The following is a 15,279-nucleotide window of genomic DNA, read 5'->3' on the forward strand; positions in this document are numbered from 1 at the left end:
ATAATATAGACATAGTAATAAAGTATTAATAATTATATAGACAGTAATAAAGTAATAATAATAATATAGACGTAGTAATAAAGTAATAATATAGACGTAGTAATAAAGTAATAATAATAATATAGACATAGTAATAAAGTATTAATAATTATATAGACATAGTAATAAAGTAATAATAATTATATAGACGTAGTAATAAAGTAATAATAATTATATAGACGTAGTAATAAAGTAATAATGATTATATAGACGTAGTAATAAAGTAATAATAATTATATAGACGTAGTAATAAAGTAATAATGATTATATAGACGTAGTAATAAAGTAATAATAATTATATAGACGTAGTAATAAAGTAATAATAATTATATAGACGTAGTAATAAAGTAATAATGATTATATAGACGTAGTAATAAAGTAATAATAATTATATAGATGTAGTAATAAAGTAATAATAATATAGACGTAGTAATAAAGTAATAATAATTATATAGATGTAGTAATAAAGTAATAATAATAATATAGATGTAGTAATAAAGTAATAATAATATAGACATAGTAATAAAGTATTAATAATTATATAGACATAGTAATAAAGTAATAATAATAATATAGACGTAGTAATAAAGTAATAATAATAATATAGACGTAGTAATAAAGTAATAATAATAATATAGACATAGTAATAAAGTATTAATAATTATATAGACGTAGTAATAAAGTAATAATAATTATATAGACGTAGTAATAAAGTAATAATAATAATATAGACGTAGTAATAAAGTAATAATAATAATATAGACGTAGTAATAAAGTAATAATAATAATATAGATGTAGTAATAAAGTAATAATAATATAGACGTAGTAATAAAGTAATAATAATTATATAGACGTAGTAATAAAGTAATAATAATTATATAGACGTAGTAATAAAGTAATAATAATTATATAGACGTAGTAATAAAGTAATAATAATAATATAGATGTAGTAATAAAGTAATAATAATATAGACATAGTAATAAAGTAATATTAATTATATAGACGTAGTAATAAAGTAATAATAATTATATAGACGTAGTAATAAAGTAATAATAATTATATAGACGTAGTAATAAAGTAATAATAATAATATAGATGTAGTAATAAAGTAATAATAATTATATAGACGTAGTAATAAAGTAATAATAATTATATAGACGTAGTAATAAAGTAATAATAACATGTCATAAATCCAGAAGGTTGTGGAGTGCGATGGGGATCAGACAACAGCTCATCATCCATAATGTAAGGGGGTAGTCCAGGGCTGGTCAGTCACAGCCAGAACATCATCCATAATGTAAGGGGGTAGTCCAGGGCTGGTCAGTCACAGCCAGAACATCATCCATAATGTAAGGGGGTAGTCCAGGGCTGGTCAGTCACAGCCAGAACATCATCCATAATGTAAGGGGGTAGTCCAGGGCTGGTCAGTCACAACCAGAACATCATCCATAATGTAAGGGGGTAGTCCAGGGCTGGTCAGTCACAGCCAGATCATCATCCATAATGTAAGGGGGTAGTCCAGGGCCGGTCAGTCACAACCAGAACATCATCCACAGAAGAAGGGGAAATTCCTGTCCCCTGGACATAGCTCCGGGTCTGCAACTCATCAATCCAAAGCAGCAATAATGAAGGTAATAGATTCCCCTCCCTGTCCTCTTCTTGTGGTATTATATGTCCTCTGGGAGGTCCCTTTTGGTATTATATGTCCTCTGGGAGGTCCCTTTTGGTATTATATGTCCTCTGGGAGGTCCCTTTTAGTATTATATGTCCTCTGGGAGGTCCCTTTTGGTATTATATGTCCTCTGGGAGGTCCGGTTCTTATATCTGCTCCAATAACATCTTCACTGCTCCCAGAGGCCTCGGCTGCAGCTCCTCAACCCCAACGACCTTCCAGGTTTTGGGAACCAATTTCTCAGTGAAGTGTCCGGCTGTCGGCGACTCTCCTGCTGGAACGATCACAGAACAACCCCAACACACACCTACCTGCCCGTCCTCTGATAGACCCTGGTGCGGCCAACCTGGACTTCCCCTCAGCTCTGGGCGTAGACACCAGGATATGGGCACCGCAGGGTCATTAGATGCCTCATTACAATGTATGCAAACTCCATTCACTTCTGCTTCTTCTGTCCAGACCCCTTGATTGTATTAGCGCAAGTATCCCAAAAAATCCCTCACCTGTGCAGTCTCCTTGGTCTACTCTGGATAGATATTTGTGGGGTCAACCCCCCCCCCCCCCCCACCACCACCACCACCAAAACAGACGGTATTGCACAATGTCTACAGAAGCGTTCCCCAGTAGAACCATTTCAATATTTTATAAAAAATCATCTTGAACTGGTCACAAAGAGGATCTACTGGAATGTCAGGGTGTGAGCCCATGCTTGGCCATCAGGTACCCACCTAACTCCGAGGAATCAGCCCCCATCAGATATGATTCCTCTGATACACCGCCAACTACACAACCAAAACGTCTCCACAGCTACAGGAATCATCACCCTATGGGGATAAAGCCTCAAAAACAACACCAGAAATCATCCCCCTATGGGGATAAAGCCTCAAAAACAACACCAGAAATCATCCCCCTATGGGGATAAAGCCTCAAAAACAACACCAGAAATCATCACCCTATGGGGATAAAGCCTCAAAAACAACACCAGAAATTATCACCCTATGGGAATAAAGCCTCAAAAACAACACCAGAAATTTCACCCTATGGGAATAAAGCCTCAAAAACAACACCAGAAATATCACCCTATGGGAACAAAGCCTCAAAAACAACACCAGAAATATCACCCTATGGGAATAAAGCCTCAAAAACAACAGCAGAAAGCCTGGGGTTAATGAAGAACATCCAACAGAGAAAGGACACTTCAAGATGCTTCAGATTTGGTCACACAGTTCTTGGGTTACACTTTGTCGTAGTGCTGGGCGGTATACCGGTTCATACCGAATACCGGTGTGTTTTTTCTTTACGATATGAATTTTTTCACATACCGCAATACTGTTTCCATAGCAAAAAACTCCAATGCGTGATGGCGTAGAGAAACGTCCGTCAGCACAGCGTCTCTGGGAAGTGTAGTCCGGGCCAAAATGAACTGACTGGGAGGAGCTGGGAGAGGACTACAACTCCCAGCAGGCATGTGACTTCCGGGAGGGCGCCGGAAACTCAAACAGAACTGTGGAGACATGGCGGAGAGTTACCGGCGGCCTGACCGACACCCCCAGGACCATGGTTAGGACCCCCGACCACCTGACACTACACTGAGGACCCCCCCCCCCCCCCCCCCCCGAAATACTATTAAATACCATGAAACCGCCATAAATTAGAAAAATACTGTGATATACATTTTCGGTCACACCGCCCAGCACTTTGTAGTTAGTACAGGAGTCACTGGTCACTGTCCAGAAGTTGTTTGTAGATATGAGATTTGGTTGTACTGAGACTTGTAGTTCTATTGAGATTTCGGATTGATTCTCCCTGACTGGGTAAGACTCAGAGGCCCGATCCACCCTGGGTGATATTTGTGCCATCTTTGGCGTAGCCAGATATGTTCTTCACTATACTGGGATGAGATTTAATTTTAACTTAAAGGGGTACCTACGCCCCTAGACATCTTATCCACTATCCACAGAATAGGGGATAAGGTATCTGATTACTGGGGTCCCGCTGCTGGGGAACCCTGCGATCTTGGCTGCGGCACCCCAGGCATGGAGCAAACTTTGCTCCGTGCTAAATGACTTGCGATGCTCGAAATGTCTCGCTCACGCTCTGTGGCACGATTTCTTGAGCACATCCAGAAAGGGCATCCCTAGACATTAAAGGGGTACTCCACTACAGTGATTTTTTTTTTTTTTTAATCAACTGGCTCCAGAACTTTAAACAGATTTGTAAATGACTTCTATTTAAAAATCGTAACCCTTCCAGTACGTAACAGCTGCTGTATGCACCACAGGAAGTTGTGTAGTTCTTTCCAGTCTGACCACAGTGCTCTATGCTGACACCTCTGTCCATGTCAGGAACTGTCCAGAGTAGTAGCAAATCCCCATAGCAAACCTATCCTGCTCTGGACAGTTCCTGACATGGACAGAGGTGTCAGCAGAGAGCACTGTGGTCAGACTGGAAAGAACTACACAACTTCCTGTGGTGCATACAGCAGCTGTTACGTACTGGAAGGGTTACGATTTTTAAATAGAAGTCATTTACAAATCTGTTTAACGTTCTGGAGCCAGTTTATTTAAAAAAAAATACCCCTTTAATTCGTTGCTAACTAGGCCTAGTCCATAGGAATAATGCACCAATCTCTTCTTTTGCAATCAAATTGCTGCCCCCTGGGGCTGCTCCTCTGCGTGCACGAGCACTTACCTAGCATCACTCGCCAACAACTGACGATTTTCTCTCTTTTTTTATTTTTTATTTCAAAAATGTTTTATTTTGAAATATTTCAGAGAACAACACAAAATCGTCAATAAAGAAGTTTACAAGAGTTAGTAAACAATAAACAATACAGATCAACAGCAGGATGTGCCGACTAACAGAAAAATCACCTGATTTTCTCTCATTTTTTGAGGTGCCGTCTCTCACAGCCAATCACTGTTTTTTTCTATTTTCCCTGCCCGCGCACCATATTATTTATGTTTGTATATACCCATATATACACATATATACACATACCTACATACATATACCTACATACACACATACATATAGACTTACATATTCCTATATACACATATATACACATACCCATATATACACATACATATATTCATACATATTCCTATATACACACATATACATATATCCATATATACACATACATATATACATACATATTCCTATATACACACATATACATATACCCATATATACACATACATATATACATACATATTCCTATATACACACATACATAAATACATATACCTATATACACACATATACATATATCCATATATACACATACATATATACATACATATTCCTATATACACACATACATAAATACATATACCCATATATACACATACATACATATACCTATAAACACATACATACATATACCCATATATACCCATACATACACATATATACAAATATATATATACTCATATATACAAACATATACTCATATATACACATACAGTACATAGATACATACATAGCCCCATATTATATACATACAGTACATACATACATATACACATACACCATTTTTCCCCCTAAACAATGACGCTGTGATGTTGACCAATGTACTTACCAAGCCCAGTACACATGATAAATTACACCCATTCTATTATAACACAGAACTATAGTGACCCAGTTTACTGCGGATCCTATGCTGCCCCCTAGTGCTCACACCAAACACAGCAGGGGAGCTGCACGGGGGAGACCTATATACGGCCCAGTCATAGACCATCATGTACCAGATATATAGAAATAGGAGAAGACCAATGTGGTCACCTTTATGGATGTGATAAAGGATAAGAGGAAAGCGAAGGGACGACTAAAACACAAAGGGGAAACGTTATAGGATTATATGTAATAAAGTCTGTAAAAAAGAAATAAAGATAGAAAAAATAGCGTCTGAGAGAGCGAAGTCAGAAGTACCCGAAAACATTCTTCAGTATTCTGGTGACCACATCGGTCTATTTCTACCATGTACACTAGTATATACAAGATGTGTTCAGTCTCATAGAGCTCATGTCCTGGTATTACTGAGGGCACAGTCCCTCTCTTTGTCCCTGAGGTCCTCTCTATGTCCCTGAGGTCCTCTCTATGTCCCTGAGGTCCTCTCTATGTCCCTGAGGTCCCTCTCTATGTCCCTGAGGTCCTCTGTATGTCCCTGAGGTCCCTCTCTATGTCCCTGAGGTCCCTCTCTATGTCCCTGAGGTCCCTCTCTATGTCCCCGAGGTCCTCTGTGTGTCCCTGAGGTCCCTCTCTATGTCCCTGAGGTCCTCTGTATGTCCCTGAGGTCCCTCTCTATGTCCCTGAGGTCCTCTGTATGTCCCTGAGGTTCCTTTCTATGTCCCTGAGGTCCTTTCTTTGTCCCTGTGGTCATTCTCTATGTCCCTGAGGTCCTCTCTATGTCCCTGAGGTCCCTCTCTATGTCCCTGAGGTCCTCTGTATGTCCCTGAGGTCCCTCTCTATGTCCCTGAGGTCCCTCTCTATGTCCCTGAGGTCCCTCTCTATGTCCCTGAGGTCCTCTGTGTGTCCCTGAGGTCCCTCTCTATGTCCCTGAGGTCCTCTGTATGTCCCTGAGGTCCCTCTCTATGTTCCTGAGGTCCTCTCTATGTCCCTGAGGTCCCTCTCTATGTCCCTGAGGTCCTCTGTATGTCCCTGAGGTTCCTTTCTATGTCCCTGAGGCCCTTTCTTTGTCCCTGTGGTCATTCTCTATGTCCCTGAGGTCCTCTCTATGTCCCTGTGGTCCCCCTCTATGTCCCTGAGGTCCTCTCTTAGTTGGTGGATATTAGTGTTTTTGCTTCATGTCTATCATTTATGTCTCGGGGCTCGATAACCCTTGGAGACTTGTGTCCGGTGAGTCATCCGGGAGTCGTTATCCGGGAGTCGTTATCCGGGAGTCGTTATCCAGGAGTCGTCGGTAATGGAGATGACTACCACAGGCTGGGGCAGCAGAAGAATATGGCTGTTCAGTATTTATCTATAATTTCCGGAGCCGTCATCAATTATCCGGATAATTGTGTCTGTTTTTAGGTCTTCCTCGTGTCTCTGCCGTCTTGGTGGGGATTATGTCGGGGTCATGATGACGGTCTCGTTCCTTTTCCTTCTTTGATCTCTCGTCTTGTCACCTGCGTCTCCTATGACTGAATACTATATATAAACCACGTAGACGCCTCAGCCTCAGGAGAAGCCGCAGACATGTCCCCGGCCATCGTCTTCCTCATACTTGGACTCTCGTCTGTTCTCGGTCAAGGTGGGTTGTGTAGAATTCTCATAAGATCCTGTAGTTCTTCTCTGTTCACCGAACTTGGAACATTATGGAACTTGTCCCGTTAGAGGTTTGGGACCTATTCCAATGGTTCTAGGCTCCCCACATGGTGCTGGGTCTGGGGGTGACATGTTTTATAGACTCAACTCTCTGTATTATAACGTCTCGTCATCTAAATATGAGTTTATATCAGGTTGTAGCTTTTCCTTATAATCCTGCAGTTCCTGGGCTGAATGGACTATGTGACTGTATAATATTGGGGCCCAGTTGTGGACTACGTGACTGTATAATATTGGGGTCCAGTTGTGGAGTATGTGACTGTATAATATTGGGGTCCAGTTGTGGACTATGTGACTGTATAATATTGGGGCCCAGTTGTGGACTATGTGACTGTATAATATTGGGGTCCAGTTGTGGACTATGTGATTGTATGATATTGGGGTCCAATTGTGGACTATGTGACTGTATAATATTGGGGTCCAGTTGTGGACTATGTGACTGTATAATATTGGGGTCCAGTTGTGGACTATGTGACTGTATAATATTGGGGCCCAGTTGTGGACTATGTGACTGTATAATATTGGGGTCCAGTTGTGGACTATGTGACTGTATAATATTGGGTCCCAGGTGTGGACTACGTGACTGTATAATATTGGGGCACAGTTGTGGACTATGTGACTGTATAGTATTGGGGTCCAGTTGTGGACTATGTGACTGTATAATATTGGGGTCCAGTTGTGGACTATGTGACTGTATAATATTGGGGTCCAGTTGTGGACTATGTGACTGTATAATATTGGGTCCCAGGTGTGGATTACGTGACTGTATAATATTGGGGCCCAGTTGTGGACTATGTGACTGTATAATATCGGGGTCCAGTTGTGGACTATGTGACTGTATACTATTGGGGCCCAGTTGTGGACTATGTGACTGTATAATATTGGGGTCCAGTTGTGGACTATGTGACTGTATAATATTGGGGTCCAGCTGTGGACTATGTGACTGTATAATATTGGGAACCAGTTGTGGACTATGTGACTGTATAATATTGGGGTCCAGTTGGGGACTATGTGACTGTATTGGGGTCCAGTTGTGGACTATGTGACTGTATAATATTGGGGCCCAGTTGTGGACTATGTGACTGTATAATATTGGGGCCCATTTGTGGACTATGTGACTGTATAATATTGGGGTCCAGTTGTGGACTATGTGATTGTATGATATTGGGGTCCAGTTGTGGACTATGTGACTGTATAATATTGGGGTCCAGTTGTGGACTATGTGACTGTATAATATTGGGGTCCAGTTGTGGACTCTGTGACTGTATAATATTGGGGCCCATTTGTGGACTCTGTGACTGTATAATATTGGGGTCCAGTTGTGGACTCTGTGACTGTATAATATTGGGGTCCAGTTGTGGACTATGTGACTGTATAATATTGGGGTCCAGTTGGGGACTATGTGACTGTATTGGGGTCCAGTTGTGGACTATGTGACTGTATAATGTTGGGGTCCAGTTGTGGACTATGTGACTGTATAGTATCGGGGTCCAGTTGTGGACTATGTGACTGTATAATATTGGGGCCCAGTTGTGGACTATGTGACTGTATAATATTGGGGTCCAGTTGTAGACTATGTGACTGTATAATATTGGGGTCCAGTTGTGGACTCTGTGACTGTATAATATTGGTGTCCAGTTGTGGACTATGTGACTGTATAATATTGGGGCCCAGTTGTGGACTATGTGACTGTATAATAATGGGGCCCAGTTGTGGACTATGTGACTGTATAATATTGGGGCCCAGTTGAGGTCTATGTGACCGTATAATATTGGGGCCCAGTTGTGGACTATGTGACTGTATAATATTGGGGTCCAGTTGTGGACTATGTGACTGTATAATATTGGGGTCCAGTTGTGGACTATCTGACTGTATAATATTGGGGTCCAGTTGTGGACTATGTAACTGTATAATATTGGGGTCCAGTTGTGGACTATGTGACTGTATAATATTAGGGTCCAGTTGTGGACTATCTGACTGTATAATATTGGGGTCCAGTTGTGGGCTATGTAACTGTATAATATTGGGGTCCAGTTGTGGACTATGTGACTGTATAATATTGGGGCCCAGTTGTGGACTATGTGACTGTATAATATTGGGGCCCAGTTGTGGACTATGTGACTGTATAATATTGGGGTCCAGTTGTGGACTATGTGACTGTATAATATTGGGGTCCAGTTGTGGACTATGTGACTGTATAATATTGGGGTCCAGTTGTGGACTATGTGACTGTATAATATTGGGGTCCAGTTGTGGACTATGTGACTGTATAATATTGGGGTCCAGTTGTGGACTATGTGACTGTATAATATCGGGGTCCAGTTGTGGACTATGTGACTGTATAATATTGGGGTCCAGTTGTGGACTATGTGACTGTATAATATTGGGGTCCAGTTGTGGACTATGTGACTGTATAATATTGGGGCCCAGTTGTGGACTATGTGACTGTATAATATTGGGGCCCAGTTGTGGACTATGTGACTGTATAATATTAGGGTCCAGTTGTGGACTATCTGACTGTATAATATTGGGGTCCAGTTGTGGACTATGTAACTGTATAATATTGGGGTCCAGTTGTGGACTATGTGACTGTATAATATTGGGGTCCAGTTGTGGACTATGTGACTGTATAATATTGGGGTCCAGTTGTGGACTATGTGACTGTATAATATTGGGGTCCAGTTGTGGACTATGTGACTGTATAATATTGGGGACCAGTTGTGGACTATGTGACTGTATAATATTGGGGTCCAGTTGTGGACCATGTGACTGTATAATATTGGGGTCCAGTTGTGGACTATGTGACTGTATAATATTGGGGTCCAGGTGTGGACTATGTGACTTTATAATATTGGGGCCCAGTTGTTGATTATGATTCGATTATGGAGACATCATGGTTATATTCCCGCTTTGGCTTGTATTATGACTACCGACATGTTCTACACCCTAATATTTTTTCATCACAATTAGAAATTGCTATGGACACTTTTACATGAAATACAATCTGCGGTAAGACTAGGATGGTGGTCAGGAATGTCATGTGACCTTTACAAGGTCTTGTGAACCCTACTGTGGCGTCTACAGCGCACATAAGGTAAAATTCATACTTCATGATGCCAGGGCACTGTTAGCCTATACAGGGTCCGAGGTTGAGACAGCTTTTCCTGGGCCAGGCACGGGGCAATTAATACTCAGACACAAGGTTACGGATAACTGGGGCGTATTTATGAAAAGTGGGGTAGGTGAACATCTTTTTACTCCACTAATTCATGTAGTGATAACTGTGTACATGCACGGTTGTCAGGGTCCGGACTAGCGGCTGGTGATGACACTGGAGGTGGATCCTCTGTGCCAGAGAGGCGATGATGCGGGCCATACTGGAGAATCGGTTCTAAGCAGTTACTGGTGTTCACCAGAGCCCGCCGCATAGCAGGATGGACTTGCTGCGGCAGTAACTACCAGGTTGTGTTCCCCAGTAGCGACTCAACCTCTCTGGCAGCTGAGACTGGCGCGGTACACAAGGACTAGACAGAGGCGAGGTCAGACGTAGCAGAAGGTCAGGGCAAGCAGCGAGGTTCGTAGTCAGGGGCAACAGCAGAAGGTCTAGGTACACAGGCTTGGGACAAACTATAACGCTTTCTCAGGGCACAAGACAACAAGATCCGGCAAGGAGAGGAAGGGGAAGTGGGTTTTTATATGTTAGGGAGTGATTAGGAAGTGATTGGGCCAGGCACCAATTAGTGGTGCACTGGCCCTTTAAATTTAAGCAAGTCGGCGCGCGCGCGCCCTAGGGAGTGGGGCTGCGCGCGCCGGGAGGAAGAGGAAGCAGACGGGGGCGAGAGGTAAGTGAGATGGGGCGCGATCCGAGGGCGGACACGTGCCTCGGATCGCGTCCCCTCCGAGGACCAGGGAGCAGCGCTCGCGGTCAGCACTGCCGACCGGAGCGCTGCAGACAGAGGCGCGCCGTGAGCGCTCCGGGGAGGCAGCGGGACCCGGCGTGACAACGGTGCAGGGCATGTGATAGATTAGGTGCTGGTCACACTTCTTACATCAGTGCTCCACTTTGTATGGTGTTTTTCTCTACGACTTTTGCGCCACTTTTATGTTTTTTATTGTTTATTTAGTAATTTTTTCATAGAAAAGTAAACAGCGTGTACAATGAAAGCGTAAAGTTGACATCACAAATGCAAGTTCACAAGATAAACCATTGTACATGGAGGTAAAAAATTAGGAGGTGAGAGGGATAAAACCAACTGTGGAAGAGAAGTAAAAAAAGGAAAGAAACGGTCATCAAAATAGAACAACGTCCAGTGCAATTGATCCTTATTAGGTATTGAATCAGTCAATAACAAGGAATGAGCGTGAGGACATATATGGATATATATGGAGACATCATGATTAGATTCCCGCATTGGCTTGTATTATGATTACAGACATTTTCTAAACCCTAATATTTTTGCATCACAATTAGAAATTGCTATTACATGAAATACAAACTGCGGTAAGACTAGGATGGTGGTCAAGTATGTCATGTGACCTTTACAAGGTCTGGTGAACCCTACTGTGGTGTCTACTGCACAGATAAGGTAAAATGAACACTTCGTGACGCCAGGGCACCGTTAGCCCATACTCGGTCCGAGGTTGAGAACGATTTTCCTGGGCCAGGCACAGGGCAATAAATACTCAGATACAAGGTTACGTTTAACTGGGTTAAATAAGGAGGTAAGAAGGATAAAACCAACTGTGGAAGTGAAGGGAAAAAAAAGGAAGGAAACGGTCGTCAAAATAGAAGAACGTCCAGTGCAATTGATCCTTATTAGGTATTGAATCAGTCAATAGCAAGGAATGAGCGTGAGGACATATATGGATATATATGGAGATAATTAGAGTACTTATGGGAATCGAGACGGTATGTAGCAATATATAATGATTTAGACAATAATTAACAAAATGCATCACAGCTGTAGAGCAAGATAAAGAAGTAGAGAAAGGGGGAGGGTAAAGAGTGAAGAACAGAATCTTGTACGGTCGTAGTAAACTAATCGCTAACATTTAAAGGGGTACTCTGCTACTCAGCGTTTGGAACAAACTGTTCTGAACGCTGGTGACGGGAGCTCGTGAGGTCATAGCCCAGCCCCCTCAATGCAAGTCTATGGGAGGGGGCATGACGCCCCCTCTCATAGACTTGCATTGAGGGGACGGGGAGTGACGTCTATGGGAGGGGGCGTGATGGCTGTCACACCCCCTCCCATAGACTTGCATCGAGGGGGCAGAGCTATGACGTCACGAGCTGCCGGCGCCGGCTATAGTGTTCGGAACAGTGTGTTCCAAACGCTGAGTAGCGGAGTATCCCTTTAATTTCCAATCATTTAGAGAATCACCATATTCCTGCCAAGACCTCCATATCCTGCGGAAAATGTGTCATTTGTCGTCAAAGATTTCTGATAGGCGTTCCATCCGGCGAATCTCTTGGAACGGGGGGGGGGGGGGATTTCAGGACGTTTCCAACAGCGAGCGATAAGATAAGACACTTAGAGGCCATTAAAATATGTAAAAGTAATTTAGATGAGTAGGTGGATATATATGGGGGGGGGGGGGGGATTCCGTAAGATATGTGGTCGGGTGGAAAGGAAGATGAATGCCCACAACTTGGATGGCAGATCTCAGGGACCTCAATATAAAAATGTATAGGGCAGATGTAATTGCCCTTTAGTAGTGTTGTCCCGGCTGTTCTATCACTGCTGTGTCCCCGCACTGTGTATCCCCCTCAGTGGACACGGGCGGTGCGGCCATTATAGAAGGAGCGCACCACGTGTAATAAAGATGGCGCCGGCAGGCTGACTCACCCAGGAGCGGAGCAGGCTGGCGGGCAGAGCGCAGACCAGGTCAGAGCCGCTCCGGAGGAGATGTGGGAGCTCCCGACTGCAAGAGCGCACAGAGGGGGCAGCAGTCCCAGTGTATCGTGCGGTCGCGCACCTCAGACAGGCAGTCACCAGGGGTTTGCAAGGCGGCTTCTCCCACGTGGCAGCGCCAGTAGATCGGGGCCGATCCGGGGGAGAGAAAGGACATCCACAGGAAAGGGCTACCCAGGTAAAAAATACGAAACAAAAAAACTACAATGGAGTCACCTAAATCATGATAATACAGTAAAGTGCCGTGCGCAAACTGTACCAAAAATGTGCAAATACTAAAAATAAATCCAAAGATAAAGACAAATCCACAATAGGAGATACAATCCAGGGATGACGCCAGGAAAGAGACAGCAGAGGCAAGTGTGGAGCGGGTGAGTCTGGAGGATTTTTATATGAAATGCAGGGAAAACGGACGACGGAGCGCAGCTCACACACGTCTTACCCCATGAGCTTCCGGCCAGGCCCCTTGTGCCACTTTGTAACCTGTGCGACAGATATGCGACTTTTTAATAATGCTGTCCACAGTTAGTTTGTAAGCTCTTTTTTATTTGGTGGTGATTAGCGCTCTTTTGGGTGAGTTGCGCCAAAGATGACTTTTTTAAAAAAAGTTGCAGTTTCATAGATCCCTGACCACTGCACAAAATCAACCCAAAACACGGCTACGCAAAAAATTTTTGCAACAAATTTACCTATAATTTGTGCTGAATGGTGACTGACTTGTGATGAATGGCTACCCACGCTGACTTGGGTTCTGCAGATTGACTGAAGACTACTGACTTTCTTCCTCAGAGTTTACCGCCAGGCCGTGACGTTCACCTGAGTGAAGGGGATCTTCCTTAGGATATGCACGGCTGCAGGATTAGACTTCTGGTTAGCTTGAGGCTCCTCAGATCACCTCACACTTCTCTCCCACTTCTCCACACTGTACCACAGAGATGAACTAGGGCAACTCCTCCCTCCCTACGCTATATACAGGGCAATTTGGAGGATTCCCATTGGGGCAGACAGGTCACCTGATTCACTCGGCACCTTATCTGTTAACAGACTTAAAGGGGTACTTGGCCCCTAGACATCTTATCCCCTATCCAAAGGATAGGGGATAAGATCTCTGATAGCCTGAGGCTCGTGCAGCGCTGGAGGTTTGTGATGTCACAACCATGCCCCCACAATGCAAGTCTACGGGAGGGGGCGTGACAGCCGTCACGCCCCCTCCCGTAGACTTGCATTGAGGGGGCATGGTCGTGATGTCACAAGCAGGGCACGGTGCTGCACCCGATGCTCTAAGCAATTGCTGGGTGCTGCAGCAGACATCTCTGGGGTCCCTAGTGGCGGGACCCCCGCGATCAGACATCTTATCCCCTATCCTTTGGCTCCTTGGCTGCGGCACCCCAGACATCTGATGCATGGACCGAACGTAGCTCTGTGCCGGATGACTGGCGATGCCAGTTGGAGGCTAGAAACGTCATGGTCATGCCCCGCACCTGATGTCACAGCCATGCCCCCTCAATGCAAGTCTATAGGAGGGGGTGTGATGGCCGTCACGCCCCCTCCCATAGACTTGCATTGAGGGTGTGTTGCCATGACGACACGAGCAGGGTGTAGCCGTGACATGATGAGCCTCCAGAGCTGCACCTGATGCTCTAAACAGGGGAAATCGCAGGGGTCCCCAGCGGCAAGACCGTCACGATCAGATCCTCTGGGTAGGGGATAAGATGTCTAGGGGCAGAGTACCCCTTTAAAGAAACAGTAACATAGAAAATTCCAGAATAACAGCATTGACGTAACATTATAGTATAATGAGTCCTGAGTAGTGGGCCCAAGATGGACACTGAAGGCAACATCTGCCTGACAGGATGGGCAGGATACAATATTCTGTACTGTATTACCACACTATGTATGTCCCTAAGGCCTGAAGGGTAGTAAAGAAACAAATGTGAATAATAAAAGCTAAAAAGTGTCTTACTTGCAGATAAAGAGAAGCCCGGTATGTGCCCGTCGGATGTCGACTTCCCCACGTGTGAAGGCGGAATCATCAACAGCAATAAGGAGTGTGAGCGGGACTCCGACTGCAAGGGCAAGAACAAGTGCTGCGTGTACAGGTGCGGGAAGCGATGTCTCCTCCCACTGGAAGGTAACGGTCATATGGAGGGGTTCTGGGGAAAGTGTCCTCACTTACACTCATTATTTGGTGACTGAGGCCTCGTTCATTGTGAGATGAGTCTTTTTGACTTGACCTAATAGTCTTTCTAGTTACAAGACCATCACGTGATCCACCATAGTCCATAATCATAACCAGTATGGTATATGGGGGACCCGGTGG

General features: G+C 43.8%; 1 protein-coding gene across 9 annotated transcripts in view; it reads left to right on the forward strand.

Annotated features, from left to right (window-relative positions):
• LOC130361114 (whey acidic protein-like) overlaps positions 1-15,279 on the forward strand; it is a 296,171-nt gene that overhangs the window by 262,624 nt on the left and 18,268 nt on the right. For 4 of the 9 annotated variants that reach the window (XM_056563690.1, XM_056563691.1, XM_056563689.1 and 1 more), the window contains one exon: positions 14,929-15,090. In XM_056563690.1, coding sequence (XP_056419665.1) covers positions 14,946-15,090 — 145 coding nt within the window. In that variant the 5' untranslated portion in view covers positions 14,929-14,945. Of the gene's footprint in view, positions 1-4,501; positions 4,610-14,928; positions 15,091-15,279 lie in introns of those variants that run through there. The other 5 variants (XM_056563694.1, XM_056563695.1, XM_056563687.1 and 2 more) reach the window with 3 other exon arrangements.

Source organism: Hyla sarda, chromosome 3 (genome assembly GCF_029499605.1).
Source record: "Hyla sarda isolate aHylSar1 chromosome 3, aHylSar1.hap1, whole genome shotgun sequence".
Lineage (NCBI taxonomy): Eukaryota > Metazoa > Chordata > Amphibia > Anura > Hylidae > Hyla > Hyla sarda.